At 43.4% G+C, this 14,029-nt stretch overlaps 1 protein-coding gene across 1 annotated transcript in view; it reads left to right on the forward strand.

The window, feature by feature from the left end:
* The window catches only part of LOC102774834 (chromosome unknown open reading frame, human C16orf96), a 44,295-nt gene that overhangs the window by 6,775 nt on the left and 23,491 nt on the right, over positions 1 to 14,029 (forward strand). Inside the window, exon 2 of the mRNA XM_015560136.1 lies at positions 6,100 to 6,906. Within this exon, the coding sequence (XP_015415622.1) occupies positions 6,445 to 6,906 (462 nt within the window). The 5' untranslated portion in view covers positions 6,100 to 6,444. The remainder of the gene's footprint in view (positions 1 to 6,099; positions 6,907 to 14,029) is intronic.

Below are 14,029 nucleotides of genomic sequence, written 5' to 3' on the forward strand. Positions count from 1 at the left end.
TTTTTATGGTTTCCTGTCGTACATTTAAGTCCTTTATCCATTTTGAGTTTATTTTTGTGTATGGTGTAAGTTGGTGGTAGTGACATGATTTTTAAAGTTAATGGACCCTTTCAAGTCTAACACATTGGCTTTTTTTTTTTTTGCATTTTTATCATGTGTTTCAATTTAGCAGCATCAAATCACCTGCGACGTACACAACTTTCCAAAATCTTACCGTCTTGTAATGTAAAAGATGAATGAGTGCATGTGTGTACATAGATGCATTGGTGGTATGAGGTACACAACCAGTTTGGTGGGATAGGATGGGAGCAGACCACACAAGGGTGTGAGTCTCAGGGGTATCTTTGGGAGCCATCTTGGAGGCTGGCTACCCCAACAACCCTATTTAGTTAGTGCCCATCCCCCATTTTCATTTTGTCTTTGTTTTATATGTTTCTAATTCCTATAGCTACCTGAAGTTATTTTATTTCTTTGTTGTAAAATAAGAGTGTGTCTCCCTCCCTCCTTACCCCCCCCCCAGATCAGACCTCCTCTGACCTGCTCACTATGGTCTTTTATGTACTTAGGGACAGACAGCACCTGGCGCCTAGTAGGTGCTCAGTAAACGTTGGTTGAAGGAAAGAAGAGTCAGTGTCAGGCTGAGTGCTGGGTGCCAGGAAGCATATCAGTATCTTGTTGGTTTGTAGCCTCTACCTTGAAGGCCTGAGACTAGATTGGGCTCTTTGAGCTGAGTTCCCACCTCTCTGAACTGTTGGAACCTAAGCTGATTTAGTAGCTTCTTTTTCTTGGATCCCAGAGGAACACATTCCCTGGGCCCCAGGGGCTTCCAGCACTGGCTGTGGTATTTCCGTAAATGCCCGTGCCCTGTCTTCAGAGTAAGCTGGGCAACTAGTAACTGACACTCCAGCTTCTACAGGACTCCTGAAATGGAGACCTCCCCAGACACAGGAATGGTTTTAGGTGCTAGCTGGCCATCTCTCCAGAATGACAAAGAGCCATTACTCCCCCTACCCAGTTTAGCCCCCAATGACCAAGAATTGCTTCACATTCCATCATTCACATGTCTTTGTAAGGCCCCTGTGGGCCCCTTGGCCTGGCCTCACACTCACCTCTCTGGCCGTGTGACTGTCCTAAACTACCCATTTCTCCTAATCGTCCCTTGCCAAAGTAGGAAAGTCTTGCTTATGATTCCATAATAATATAGCTCCACAATCCTTTGTCTGAAGTTCCAAAATCCAAAAAGCTCTGATCACTGCATGGTTTTTTTTGTAAGTTTGCAGGGCCAGCCTCTCCAACCAAGACCATCAGGAACCTACTGTAGTTGAACAAAGGTTTACTGACTTGTTGCCACAAGGGTGTTCTGATAGGTCCCTTTCACTCTGCTGGAGTGTGAGAGACTCCTGCTCTAGGCAGGTGAGATCAACAGCAGTTATTAGCCACATATACTCACAGAGCAGGGAGAGGACAGCACAGTCCAGGCAGGGCCACTCCGGTGTCATCAGGAACAGAGTGAACCAGCTGGGGCTGTGGGCTGCAGGCTTTGTAGTAAGGGAGTGGGGCGCCCCCTGGTTCCTCCAGGAGGAGGCGATTGGCTTGTTTGAATAGTTTCACAAGCTGGCAGGGAACTGAAGCCCCTCAGATTGCGACTGGGGTGGAGTGCAGCTGGTCTTGCTGGTGGGGGAACTAGCTGGGTGGGCAGCCTTTCCTGCTGGGTAGGGTGGGGGGCATATCCAAAAGGAACAGGGGAACTCAAGGGCCCTGTGAGGCTCAAAGATGTCAAGGCAACCCTTGAATTTTCAACTCTTACGACACAGTGGGGAATCCAGGGACATCTCACAAGAGAGTTATGTTAAAAAGACTTTAAGGATAGGGTTTTGGCCCATGTTAGGTGACTGGGGGTAGGGGGTGTTCTGGATTGGGTACTGTCAGGAACCAGGGCTAATTCTGTGATTGGATATTGTAATCAATCTTATCAAGAAGGCAGAAGGAATGGCACAGATAAAGTTTTAGTTGGTCAAGAAGCAGTGGTCACTTATATTAGCCAGGATAGTGGGCTATCTGGTCACGTTTGTGGTTTGGACAGTATTCTTATTTTTGTCTGAGTTCAGACCTAATTATGACTGATCTTATCTTGGCCTTTCATGGGAGCAGAGCGGCCCTGTTGGTTCTGGTGTTCTGTGAAATTGTTTATGTCCACTGGAGTGTACCAAGGCCCCCTTAAGCCAAGTACAGAGCCTCTGATGCTTAGCCAGTTCCTGCTCTCAGGAGCTGCCTCCCCTTGGCCCCCCCACCCCATAGCTAAGGGTGGATGAAGGCAGTCCTCAGAACACTATGTACTATATCCAGAGCTTTGTTAATACCAGGTGTTGCTGGTCAGGAGGGTGTTCAGAGAACGTTGTCATAGCTGGGCTGCAATTAGACCCTCTGCTGTCTTGCAGGGTGAGTTGTTGAGTCCTCTCACAAGACAGCTGTTGCACTAAGACTCTGGACAGAATACATTGGCTACCAGTAACATGGGCCGTTATCAGAAATAGAACTGGCTATTGGGTCTAGCACCAGATCCTGAAGGCAGGGGCCTCAATTGCTGAACCCAAGCTATGAAAACACTACCCCCACCCAAGTCCAGCTGGTCTCTCCGTGGAGAGCCAGGTGGCTTTTAAAAAAGTACATATTTTTATTGAGGGCAGGGACAGGCTAGAAGAGGTCAATGGAGAAAAGGGGGGACATATGCAATACTTTTAACAATAAAGATTTTTTAAAATAGAAAAATAAATATTTATTGATTTCAAAGAGGAAGAGAGAGGGAGAGAAATATGGAAACATCACTGATGAGAGAGAATCATTGATTGGCTACCTCCTGCACTCCCACATTGGGGATCGAGCCCACAACATGGGCATGTACTCTGACTGGGAATTGAACCATGATCTGGTTCATAGGTCGACGCTCAACCACTGAGCAACACTGGCTTGGGCAGGTGGCTTTTTTAAAAAGCCTAATCACGAACTGTTCTACGTTATCTGTGGTCTTTATTAAGTATTTACATCAGTGTAGTAAAGAAACGTTTGCTTCTTGGTTAGCCAAGAAGAAAATCAGGGTTTCATGATCTGCTAATGAATTTATATTTCCCCTGGTTTGTTGGAGCAGAAGTTGTGTCATTGATGACATCTGCTAGGGCCAGAGACAGATTTTGGATGACCTTTTTCAGTTGTGTTATCCCTGCTGTGAGAACTGTGGCTAGAAGAGTGTACATGAAAAGTCGGTGATCCCTCTGGGAGGTTTCCCAGGTAGCCTATGCTTGCGTCTTTTTGGAGGTGTCTTTTCAGGGGAACACGATCCACTGAAGGGTTGGTAATTTTAAACATCTGGAAGTCTCTAACAATCATTTTGAATGCTTATTTTGAGTGTCCTGAGGACTGTGTTTGTCTGCCCTCAGCTATAGGGAGGTGGTGGCAAAGGGAGGCATTTCCTGATAGTGGGACAGTGAGTGTGTGGCAGGTGGCTGTAAGTCTGATGGCCACAAAACAAGTAGTATCCAACATCCACCAGGATGGCTATAATAAAAAAGACGGACACCAACAAGTGTTGGTGATGATGGGGAGAAATGAGAACCCTCATTTGCCGTGGGTGGGAATGTAAAATAATGCATTGCTGTGGAAAACAGTCTGGCAGTTCTACAAAGTGTTAATATACAGGAGAGTTAGTTACCTTATGATGCAGCAATTCCACTCCTAGGTAGAGATACAAAATAACTGAAAACTTGTACTCAAACAAAAACTTGTATACTACTGTCCATAGCAGCATTGTTCACAATAGTTAAAAGGTAGAATTGTCCTAAATATCCATCAGTGGATGAATGGATATGCAAACTGGTCTATCCCTACAATAGAATATTATCTATAATAATAAAAGGGTAATATGCTAATTAGACCGGACATCCTTCTGGATGACCTTCCGGATAAAGCCGGAAGCCCGGGTGAGGGAAGCCCGGATTCCAGGTGCCAGAGGGAAGCTGATGCTGGCAGTCAGGGGAAGGAAGGCCTACTCTTGCACGAATTTTGTGCATCAGACCTCTAGTTCAGTTGTAAAAGGATATGAAGTGCTGACACATGCTACAACCTGGATGAACTTTGAAAACATTGTGCTAAATAAAAGAAACCAGTTACAAAAGGTCACATATTCAGTCATGTGAAATGTCCAGACAAATCCATAGCAACAGAAAACACATCAGTGATTGCCAGGGGCTGGCAGTTGGGGAAATGAAATGACTGCTAAAGAATGCAGCATTTCTTTTCAGGATGAAAATGTTTGTAATTAGATTGTAGTGACGATTGCACAGCTCTGTGAATATAATAAAAGTTACTGAATTGTATACTTTATTTTTTAATATATATTTTTTATTGATTTCAGAGAGGAAGGGAGAGTGAGAGAGAGATAGAAACACCAATGATGAGAGAGAATCATCAATTGGTTGCCTCCTGCACAGCCCCTACTGAGGATTAAGCCTGCAATCCAGGCATGTGCTCTTGGGACCCTTCAGTCCACAGGCCGACGCTTAAGCCACTAAAACAAGCGGACCGAGGCTGAATTATATATTTTAAATGGGTGAATTGTATGGTATGTGAATTATCTCTATATATAAAAGCCTAAGTGACCATTCAACTGTTCAGCCGGTCACTACGATGCACACTGACCACTAGGGGACAGAAGCTTCAACCAGTAGGTTAGCTTGCTGCTCAGGTCAGGCCAATGAGGACTGGGAAAGACAGGACAGATACACCCTAGAGCCCTCCTGTGGTCCCTCTCTGGCCCTGATCAGGCACTGGTGGGGTCCTGGATTGTGAGAGGCACAGGCCAGGGGGCCGAGGGACCCTACCAGTGCACGAACCTGTGCACCAGGCCTCTAGTATCTCAATAAAGCTGTCACAAAAAGAAGTAGTATCTAAGTAGGGCCCAGACAGAACTGAGAATGTATACATTTATCACAATAGGAGTGAGTCTCTTTTTTCCTCTCAAGGTGGGTAAATTCCTTCAGTGGAATTAGCAGTTATGAAGAGTGTCTGAAGAGAACAAACTGAGTATTGTAGCACTGAGAGTCTCAGCATCCGTTTCTGTCATTCCGAATAAGTAGGTTTTGCAGATAAAGTAGTAAAGGCCTCAGCAGAAGCATTTGTTGACGTTAGGTCAAGAACCTGTTAGTAATAAACAACATTCCTGCAAAGGTCCCTAAATTAAATTCAGATGAGTCTCCTGAGCTCCTCCCTTGGCCATGATCACTGGCAAGACTAGGATACTGGGTCAAGTGTGGGAAAGAAGTCTTTGGGTCCACACGGGCCTGGCACTTTAATGGAGCATTTCTATAGCCTCCCCCCGCCGACCCCCCCCCACACACACACACACTGCTTCCTGGCAACTCCACATGGAAGGTTTTATTTCCCATTTAGCAGGCAGGGAAGCTGAGATTCAAAGAGGTTAAGTAATTTATACATGGTCATACAGTTGCTGAGAAAGTCATGTGCATGAACCTAGAGTGGACAGGCATCCACTGTTTCTTCTGTGGGGAAGCCAACTCAACCCCTGGGGTGCTCATGCTGTGTGCTGTGTATAAACAGTGTGTACTATATGCCAAGAATTTGGGGGTGGCCCAGGAGTTGGGGGGCTCCTGGGGTTGAGTCAGAGCTTTCTTTGCAGGCTTCCCTAGGAGACCAGGACCAGCAGGCTGCCATTTTCTTGCCTGAAAATTGACAAAAGCAGGGCCTGAATATATTGCAGCCCAGGCAGCCTTCAAGTTCTGCGGCAGCTGATTCATGGCCATGTCCTTAAGGCTTTAGAGCATTGGGGTCTTGATGAGTCCCAGCTCAAGGAGGAGCACAGCAGAGTTCAGGAGGTCACTCATGTCTCTGGGAGTTGGGGGGGGGGCAGGGACATGCAGAATTCAGACCTGACGAAAGCCACTACGTCACGCACTTTTCACCTTCCTGCTCCAGAAATGAACACCTGTGTGGCCTTTGGCCACTGTCCCACAACCAGCAGCTCTTCAGGTTCTGTTCCTGAAACCTGGGCTTTCCTAACTCCGAGGAACTTTCCTGTTCTGATTCTAGAGACTTCTGAGGAGCGAGCTGCCTCTCTGTCACCTTCCCGGCATGCTTCTTGGAAAGGATCATTGGGTCTTACGTAAATAATCAAGGGGCTTGAATTAAAAGAAACAGCTGTTTGTTCAAACATTCATCAACTATTAACTGAGTACCTCCTCTGCTGCACTCCAGACCCTCGGAAGCACGCCCACTGCCATGTTCTTTGGTATCCTAGCAACCAAAAACTCTCATCTGAGCTCTGGCCAGGACAGAGGCCATTTTCCCCCTGACTGCCGTGACTTACAGCCTCTCCAGATCTCTGAGCATTTGTTTGTGCAGCTCGTGGTCCACTGAAGGCCACCACTCGTCCCCATGGATGCCCCAAACCCCAGCTCGACTGACCTTCCTGACAACATGAGCTTCTCGCTCTCGTTCTCTGAGCTGGTCAACATTGCCATCCCGCAGTACGGTGTGGTGAACTTCAAGGCCCTGCACCTGGTGCTCCATGGCATCCTGGAGCACATCAACATGGCTGAGCTCAAGAAGGTCCTCTCAGGAGATGAGGAATTCCTCCAGACCTCACAGAACATGTTAATGCCCCGGGAAGGAGATGGTCAGCCCACCGTCCAGCCCCTGAAGAGGCTGAGCAATGTCTTCGACCACGTGGTGAGCCGTATCGAGAGGTTAGAGAGCCAGCTGAGCATGCTGCATGAAATGCCTTCCACCTCCATGCTGCTGGAGGGCAGCCAAGGGACCAACCGGCCTGCCCAGGAACTGTGGCAGCTGATAAAGCTCCGGAAGATGGTGGAGGGCAATGAAGAAGCCTTAGAAAAGGTAACCCACCTGGGCTCCTCCCAGGCATCACACCTCCTATTCCCTGTGTCCTCTTGTGATAGGTCCTCCCCATTTCGGAGTGAGGCAGAACCAAAGTTCCAAGCTTGCATTCATCGTCAAGTACTGAGAAAAGAAGCCAGACACAAAGATCACATATTGTATGATTCCAATTGTATGAAATGTCCAGAATAGGCACACGCATAGCGACAGAAAGCAGATTGGTGGTTGCCACGGCTGTATAGAGAGGGGAATGAGGAGTGACTGCTTATTCGTTACAGGATCTCCTTTTGGGGTGATGGATATGTTCTGGCACTAGATGCCGTATTGTGAATGCACAAAATGCCACTGAATTATTCTCTTTAATGTAGTTTATTTTATGGTATATGAATCTCAATAAAAAATAATTGAGGACCTCCCATGAAGGAAGCATCATGGTAGTCATGGTGAATAGGAGTTCATGTTCTAGCAAGGGTGACAGACAGAAAGCAACTGAATAAAAATCTACAGGAACTAGCCCTGTGAAAAGTGGGAAGAAGTATTATCCAGCTTTATATGTGAGAAACTGACACTCAGAAATGTTCATTGATTTGCTGATGGTACTGCAGCAAGTGACAGCGGAGCAGGGAAGGCGCTGAGGCCTCTGACCCAGGGCCTGCCTTGGACCATGTGCTCTCCTGCCTCCTCATTCAGCACATGGTTATCCATCAAAGCCTATAGTCCTGGAGAAGACTTTGCATCTTGGGGCATAAGTACCTTGCCCTCTCTCCTGTCATTTTCCCATTGACAGAAGTGATGTTTGCAAGTGAGCACAGTAGTGCCTGTGGGTCAACCTCCCGGGCACTGAGGACATGGTCTCAGGGGATAGGCGTCAGCAAAGGCCACAAGCCAAGACCACCTGGCCAGAGAGTAAGACAGCATGGCAGGTATGGCGGGCACAGAAAGGAAGGGCTCACTGTTTGCCAGGTAAGCTAGATACCTATCTTTGTTAGCTCCTTTCATCTGGATGGATATACAGGATGGAGAACATCCTGGAGTTCCTAGCTAAACAGAGATTAGCAGTTTGTTAGCAAAGTCTTCTCCCTGTGAGAACATGCCTGGTATCTGTCAGAGAGGAGAGAGCCAGTCTGGCCAAGGTGGGCTGATGCCAGGCAAGAGAGGCAAATTGACAATATGGATAAACTGTAAGGCATCGTGCTGAGTGGAAGTGGACAGACACAGAGACCACATATTGCATGATTCTGTTTATATAAAACATCTGGACTTAGAGATAGAAAGTGGAATAGTGTTTGCCAGAGGCTGGGGGGTGGGGGCAATGGGAGTGACTGCTGATGGGTCTAGGGTTTCTTTGGGGGTGATGAAAATGTTCTAGATAGAGGTGATGGTCGCAAACCTTGTGAATGTACTAAATGCCATTGAATTGTTTACTTTATTATTATTATGTGTATTTTACTACACACGCACACACACACACACACACACACACACACAACAGAGATTAGCAGAATTAACCTTAAAAAAAAGTTCTACCTATATGCTATCTACAAGAGACACATTTTAACAATCTTTTTATATATTTTAATTTTTATATTTATTTCAGAGAAAAAGGGAAAGGGAGAGAGAGATAGAAACATAAATGATGAGAGAGAATCATTGATAGGCCACCTGCATGCCCCCTACTGAGGATGGAGTCTACAACCCAGGCATGTGTCCTGTCCGGGAATTGAACCGTGACCTCCTAGTTCCGTGGTCAGCAAACTGCGGCTCACGAGCCACATGTGGCTCTTTGGCCCCTTGAGTGTGGCTCTTCCTAAGCCTTAGGCGTACCCTAATTAAGTAAATAACAATTACCTACCTATATAGTTTAAGTTTAAAATTTTGGCTCTCAAAAGAAATTTCAATCGTTGTACTGTTGATATTTGGCTCTGTTGACTAATGAGTTTGCTGACCACTGTCTAGTTCATAGGTCAATGCTCAACCACTAAACCATACTGGCCGGGCAACAAGAAACACACTTTTTTTTTAAAATTAGATCTTTATTGTTCAGATTATTGCATTTGTTCCTCTTTTTTCCCCCATAACTCCCCTCCATCCAGTTCCCCCCCCCCCCTCCCCCCTCCCCCCCCCCCCACTGTCCTCATCCATAGGTGCATGATTTTTGTCCATTCTCTTCCCGCATCCCCCCCCACTGCAAGAATAGTCAGTCCACTCCCTTTCTATGCCCCTGATTCTATTATAATCACCAGTTCATTCTGTTCATCAGGTTATTCACTTGATTTTTAGATTCACTTGTTGATAGTTGTGTATTTGTTGTTCATAATTTGTATCTTTACCTTTTTCTTCTTCTTCCTCTTCTTAAAGGATACCTTTCAGCATTTCATATAATACTGGTTTGATGGTGATGAACTCCTTTAGCTTTTTCTTATCTGTGAAGCTCTTTATCTGAGTTTTGAAATTAGGAAGTTTGAGTCCTCCAACTTTGTTCTTATTCAAAATTGTTTTATGATTCTGAATCCCTTGCATTTGCATATGAATTTAGGATGAAATTGTCGATTTCTGAAAAAAAGAGCCAACTGGCACCTTGGCTGGTGTGCTCAGTGGTTAGAGTATCACCCTGTGCACCGAAGGGTTGTAGGTTTAATCCCCGTCCCAGTCAGGACACATGCAGGAGGTGACCAATCAATGTGTCTCTCTCACATTGATGTTTCTCACTCTCTCTCTCTCCTCAGTCTTTCCCTCCCTCTCCCTTCCACTCTCTATGGGAATCAATGGAAAAAATATCTGTGTGTGAGGATTAACAACAACAACCAAAGAACCAACTGGCATTTTTATAATATAGGGATGCTATTTGTTCATTTATTTATTTATCAATCAGCTTTATTGGTATGTAATTCACATACCATACAATTCACTCACTTAAAGAGTATACAATCCAGTGGTTTTTAAGAATTGACTATATACAACCGTCACCACAGTCAATTTTAAAATATTTTTATCACCTCAAAAAGAAACCCTGTACCCTTTAGTTATCACCACTCGATTCCTTCAATCTTCACTCCACCCCCAGCCATAAACAACCACTAATCTACTTTCTGTCTCTATAGATTTGCCTGGAAATTTCATATAAATGGAATCATACAATATGTGGTCTTCTGTATTTGGCTTCTTTCACTTGGCATAATGTTTCCAAGGTGCATCCTTATAGCATCAGTACTTCATTCCTTTTTGTGGCTGAATAATAACCTATATTATGAGTATATCATGTTTTGTTTATCCATCTGTGGTTGATTGATATTTGGATTGTTATTATAAATGAAGCTGCTATAAACATTCATGTACAAGTTTATAGACCTATGTTTTTATTTCTCTTGGGTACATCATCTCTAGGAGTGGACTTTCTAGGTCATATAGTAACTCTGTTTAATCTTACGAAGAACTACCACACTGTTTTTTATAACAGCTGCGTCATTTTACATTTCCACCAGCAGTGTGTGAAGATTCCAGTTTCTCCACATCTTTACCAACACTTACTATTATCTGACTTTTAATTCTAACCATCCTAGTGGGAATGAAGTGGTGTCTCTTTATGATTTTGAGTTGCATTTCCCTGCAGGGTGAAAGGTTCTGAGTGGGTCGGGGTCGCGCACCAATGACATGAGGCCGTAATGTATCAGAAGAAATTTTATTTCAAGTGCCTGGGTGCAGACCGGCGGAATCCGAAACTGAGGGGGAGGCAAGACTTTTATCAGCTTCTGCTGGCTGCAGGCAGTCTCTGCTGACACACAGAGCTTGACTGACGCTGCCAGGTGTCTCCTGGTTATTTAGGTCAGCAGTTGCCAACCAGTGGTCCGTGAGGTCCGAAAGGTAGGCTATGCGGAGCTCAATGCTGCAAACTTTCTGCAAGATATCTACTAAGGACAATACGTTTCCTCTGCCCCGTTTTATTCTCTTTTACCCTTTCAATGGGTAATGATATTGATCATCTTTTCATGTATTTATTGGCCATTTGTACATCTTCTTTGGAGAAATGTCTTTTCAGATCTTTGCCTGTTTTTAATTGGATTATATAGAATATTCTAATGTGTTGCTGGATTCAGTTCGCTAATATTTTGTTGAGGATTTTTGCATCCATGTTCTAGTTTTCTTGTTATGCCTTTGTCTGATTTTGGTATCTGGCCTCACAGAATGGGTTTGGAATTTTTCTATTAAAAAAAATTGTGAAGAATTATATTAATTCTCCTTTAACTGTTTGCTAGAAGTCAGTGGTGAAGTAATCTGAGCCCCGGCCTTTCTTTTGTGCTATTTTATTATTATTATTTCAATCTCATCACTTGTTTACGTCTTTTGAAATTATTTCTTCATGCCCTAACCGGTTTGGCTCAGTGGATAGAGTGTCGGCCTGCGGACTGGAGGGTCCCAGGTTTGATTCCGGTCAAAGGTGGGCACATATCCAGTAGTGGGTGTGCAGGAGGCAGTTAATCGATGTTTCTCTCTCATTTGCTGGAAGCCGGTCCATCCTTGCTGCTTGACACAGTCGCTGCAGGGAAGAAACATCTGCACAGCATATGTTTCAAGGGACCCCTATTCCTTTGCAATAGAAATTGACAGGATTGAAATCAACTGGTATATAGATACAGAGGCAGAGCTGCCTCAAACAGATTGTCAAACTGCAGCAGGAAGGCTGGGGAGGTAGTGGGGTAAGAGATCAACCAAAGGACTTGTATGCATGCATATAAGCATAACCAATGGACATAAGACACTGGGGGATAGGGGAGGCTAGGGGACTGTCTAGGGTGGGGGGAAATAATGGACACATATGTAATACCATTTGTAATAAAAAATTTAAAAAAAGAAAAAAGAAATCAACTGGTATAAATACAGATGTAACAAGACAATAAAAGGCAGAACCTGGCTGGAGAACTTAGGGACAGAACCTGGCTGGAGTTCCTCGCTGGAGATCCTAGACAGAACGTGGCTGGAGATCTTGGTTAGAGATCTTGGCTAGGCTGCTGATCAACTGAACGCTGTCTCCATGTCATTCCTTCTTCGCCAACTCCGTCCACACCTTTGGGAACCCCGGGACCTGCTGGGGTTGGACCCCAACACTCATTGATGTTTCTAACTCTCTATCCCTCTCCCTTCCTCTCTGTAAAAAACCAATAAAATATATTTTAAAAAAATTATTTCTTCATGAGTCAGGTTTGGTAGTTTGTCTTTCTAGGAATATGTCCATTTCTTCCAACTTATCTAATTTGTTGCCATACAATTGTTCACAGTATTCCTTTATAATTGTTTTAATTTTTTAAATCCTCACCAGAGGATGTGTTTTTATTGATTTTTTGAGAGAGAGAAAGGGAGAGGAGGGAGTGAGGTAGGGAGGGAAACGTCAATCAGTTCCCTCCTGTAGGCACTGCAACCTAGTAACCCGTGACCCTTCATCGGTGTACTGAACGATGCTCCAACCAACTGAGTCACACCAGCCAGGGCTATAATTGTTTTTATTTCTGTCAGGTCAATAATGATGTTCCCTCTTTTATTTCTGATTCTTGTAATTTAAGTCTCCTTTTTTTTTTCTTGATCAGTCTAGCTAAAGGTTTGCTAATTTCGTTGATCTTTTCAAAGAACAGGCTTTTAGTTTCATTGATTCACTCTGTTATTTTTTATTCTCTAATTCATTAGTTTCCACTCTTATCTTTATTGTTTCACTTTTTACTTGCTTTAGTTTTAGTTTGTTCTGCTTTTCACAGTGTCTCAACGTGGAAGGTTAGGCTATTGATATAAGATCTTTCTTTTCTGTTAATATAGTCATATCCAACTAAAATTTCTCTCTAAGCATAGCTTTAGCTGCATCCCACAGATTTTTGTGTTGTATTTTAATTTTAATTCGTCTCAAAGTGTTTTCTAATTTCCTTTGTGATTTTTTTCTTTGACCCATTAATTATTTAGGAGAATGTTGTTTAATTTCCACATATTTATGAATTTCTAATAGTTTCTTCTGTTATTAGTTTCTAATTTAATTCCACTGTGGTCAGGGAACATGTTTTGTATTATTTCAGTCCTTTTTAAACTTACTGAGACTAGTTCTATGGCCTACCTTATGATCTGTCCTATAGAATATTCTATGTGTGCTTGAGAAGACTGTATTCTGCCATAGTTGAGTGGAGTTTTCTATAGATGTATTATGTCTGATTGGTTTACAGTATTGTTCATATCTTCTATTTCCTTGCTGATCTGTCCAGTTGTTTTTATCTATGATTGGAAATGCAGTGTTGAAGTCTTCAACTCTTCTTGTTGAATTATCTATTTCTCCTTTCAGTTCTGTCACTTTTTGCTTCATGTATTTGGGGCTCCATTGTTGGGTGCATATATTTACTTACTATGTATTCCTGATGGATTGACCTTCTTGTCATTATAAATGTCTCTCTGTCTCTCATAACAATTTTTATCTTAAAGTCTACTTTGTCTGATATTAATATAGTCACTACAGTTCTCTTTTGGATACTGCTTGCATGGTATATCTTTTTATATCCTTTTATTTTCAACCTGTTTGCATATTTGAATCTAAATATGTCTCTTCTAGACACTATGAGTTTGGATCATGTTTTCTTATTCATTAGATCAATCTCTGCCATTCACATTTAATATAATTAATAATGAGATGGATTTCTGGCCCTGGGCAGTATGGGTCAGTTGGTTGGAGCATCATCTTATACAGGTTGTGGGTTCAATCCCCGGTCAGGGCTTATATAGGGCCCATCAATGTTTCTCTCTCACATCAATGTTGTTGTTGTTGTTTTCTCTCTCTCTTCCTTCTCTTCTCATTAAAAAATCAATAAACATATCCTTGGGTGAGGATTAAATTTTTATTTTATTTTAAAAGAAGGACTTCTGTCATTTTGCTATTTTTTATTTCTGTTAGCTGAATGCCTAACTATGCACTAGACTTTTTATATACATGATCACATTTTTATATGCATTTTATGATTGAGAAATCGAAAACTTAGAAAGGTGCAGTAGCAGCTCCAGTCAGTGGTAAAACTCAGCTATGAGCCCAGCATTTCACCATCAGCTTTTGCCTGGAAGTTTCCTCACTGGTCGTCCAGCTTCCCCTGTTGCCCTGGTTACA

This window comes from Myotis davidii, unplaced genomic scaffold (assembly GCF_000327345.1).
Source record: "Myotis davidii unplaced genomic scaffold, ASM32734v1 scaffold555, whole genome shotgun sequence".
Lineage (NCBI taxonomy): Eukaryota > Metazoa > Chordata > Mammalia > Chiroptera > Vespertilionidae > Myotis > Myotis davidii.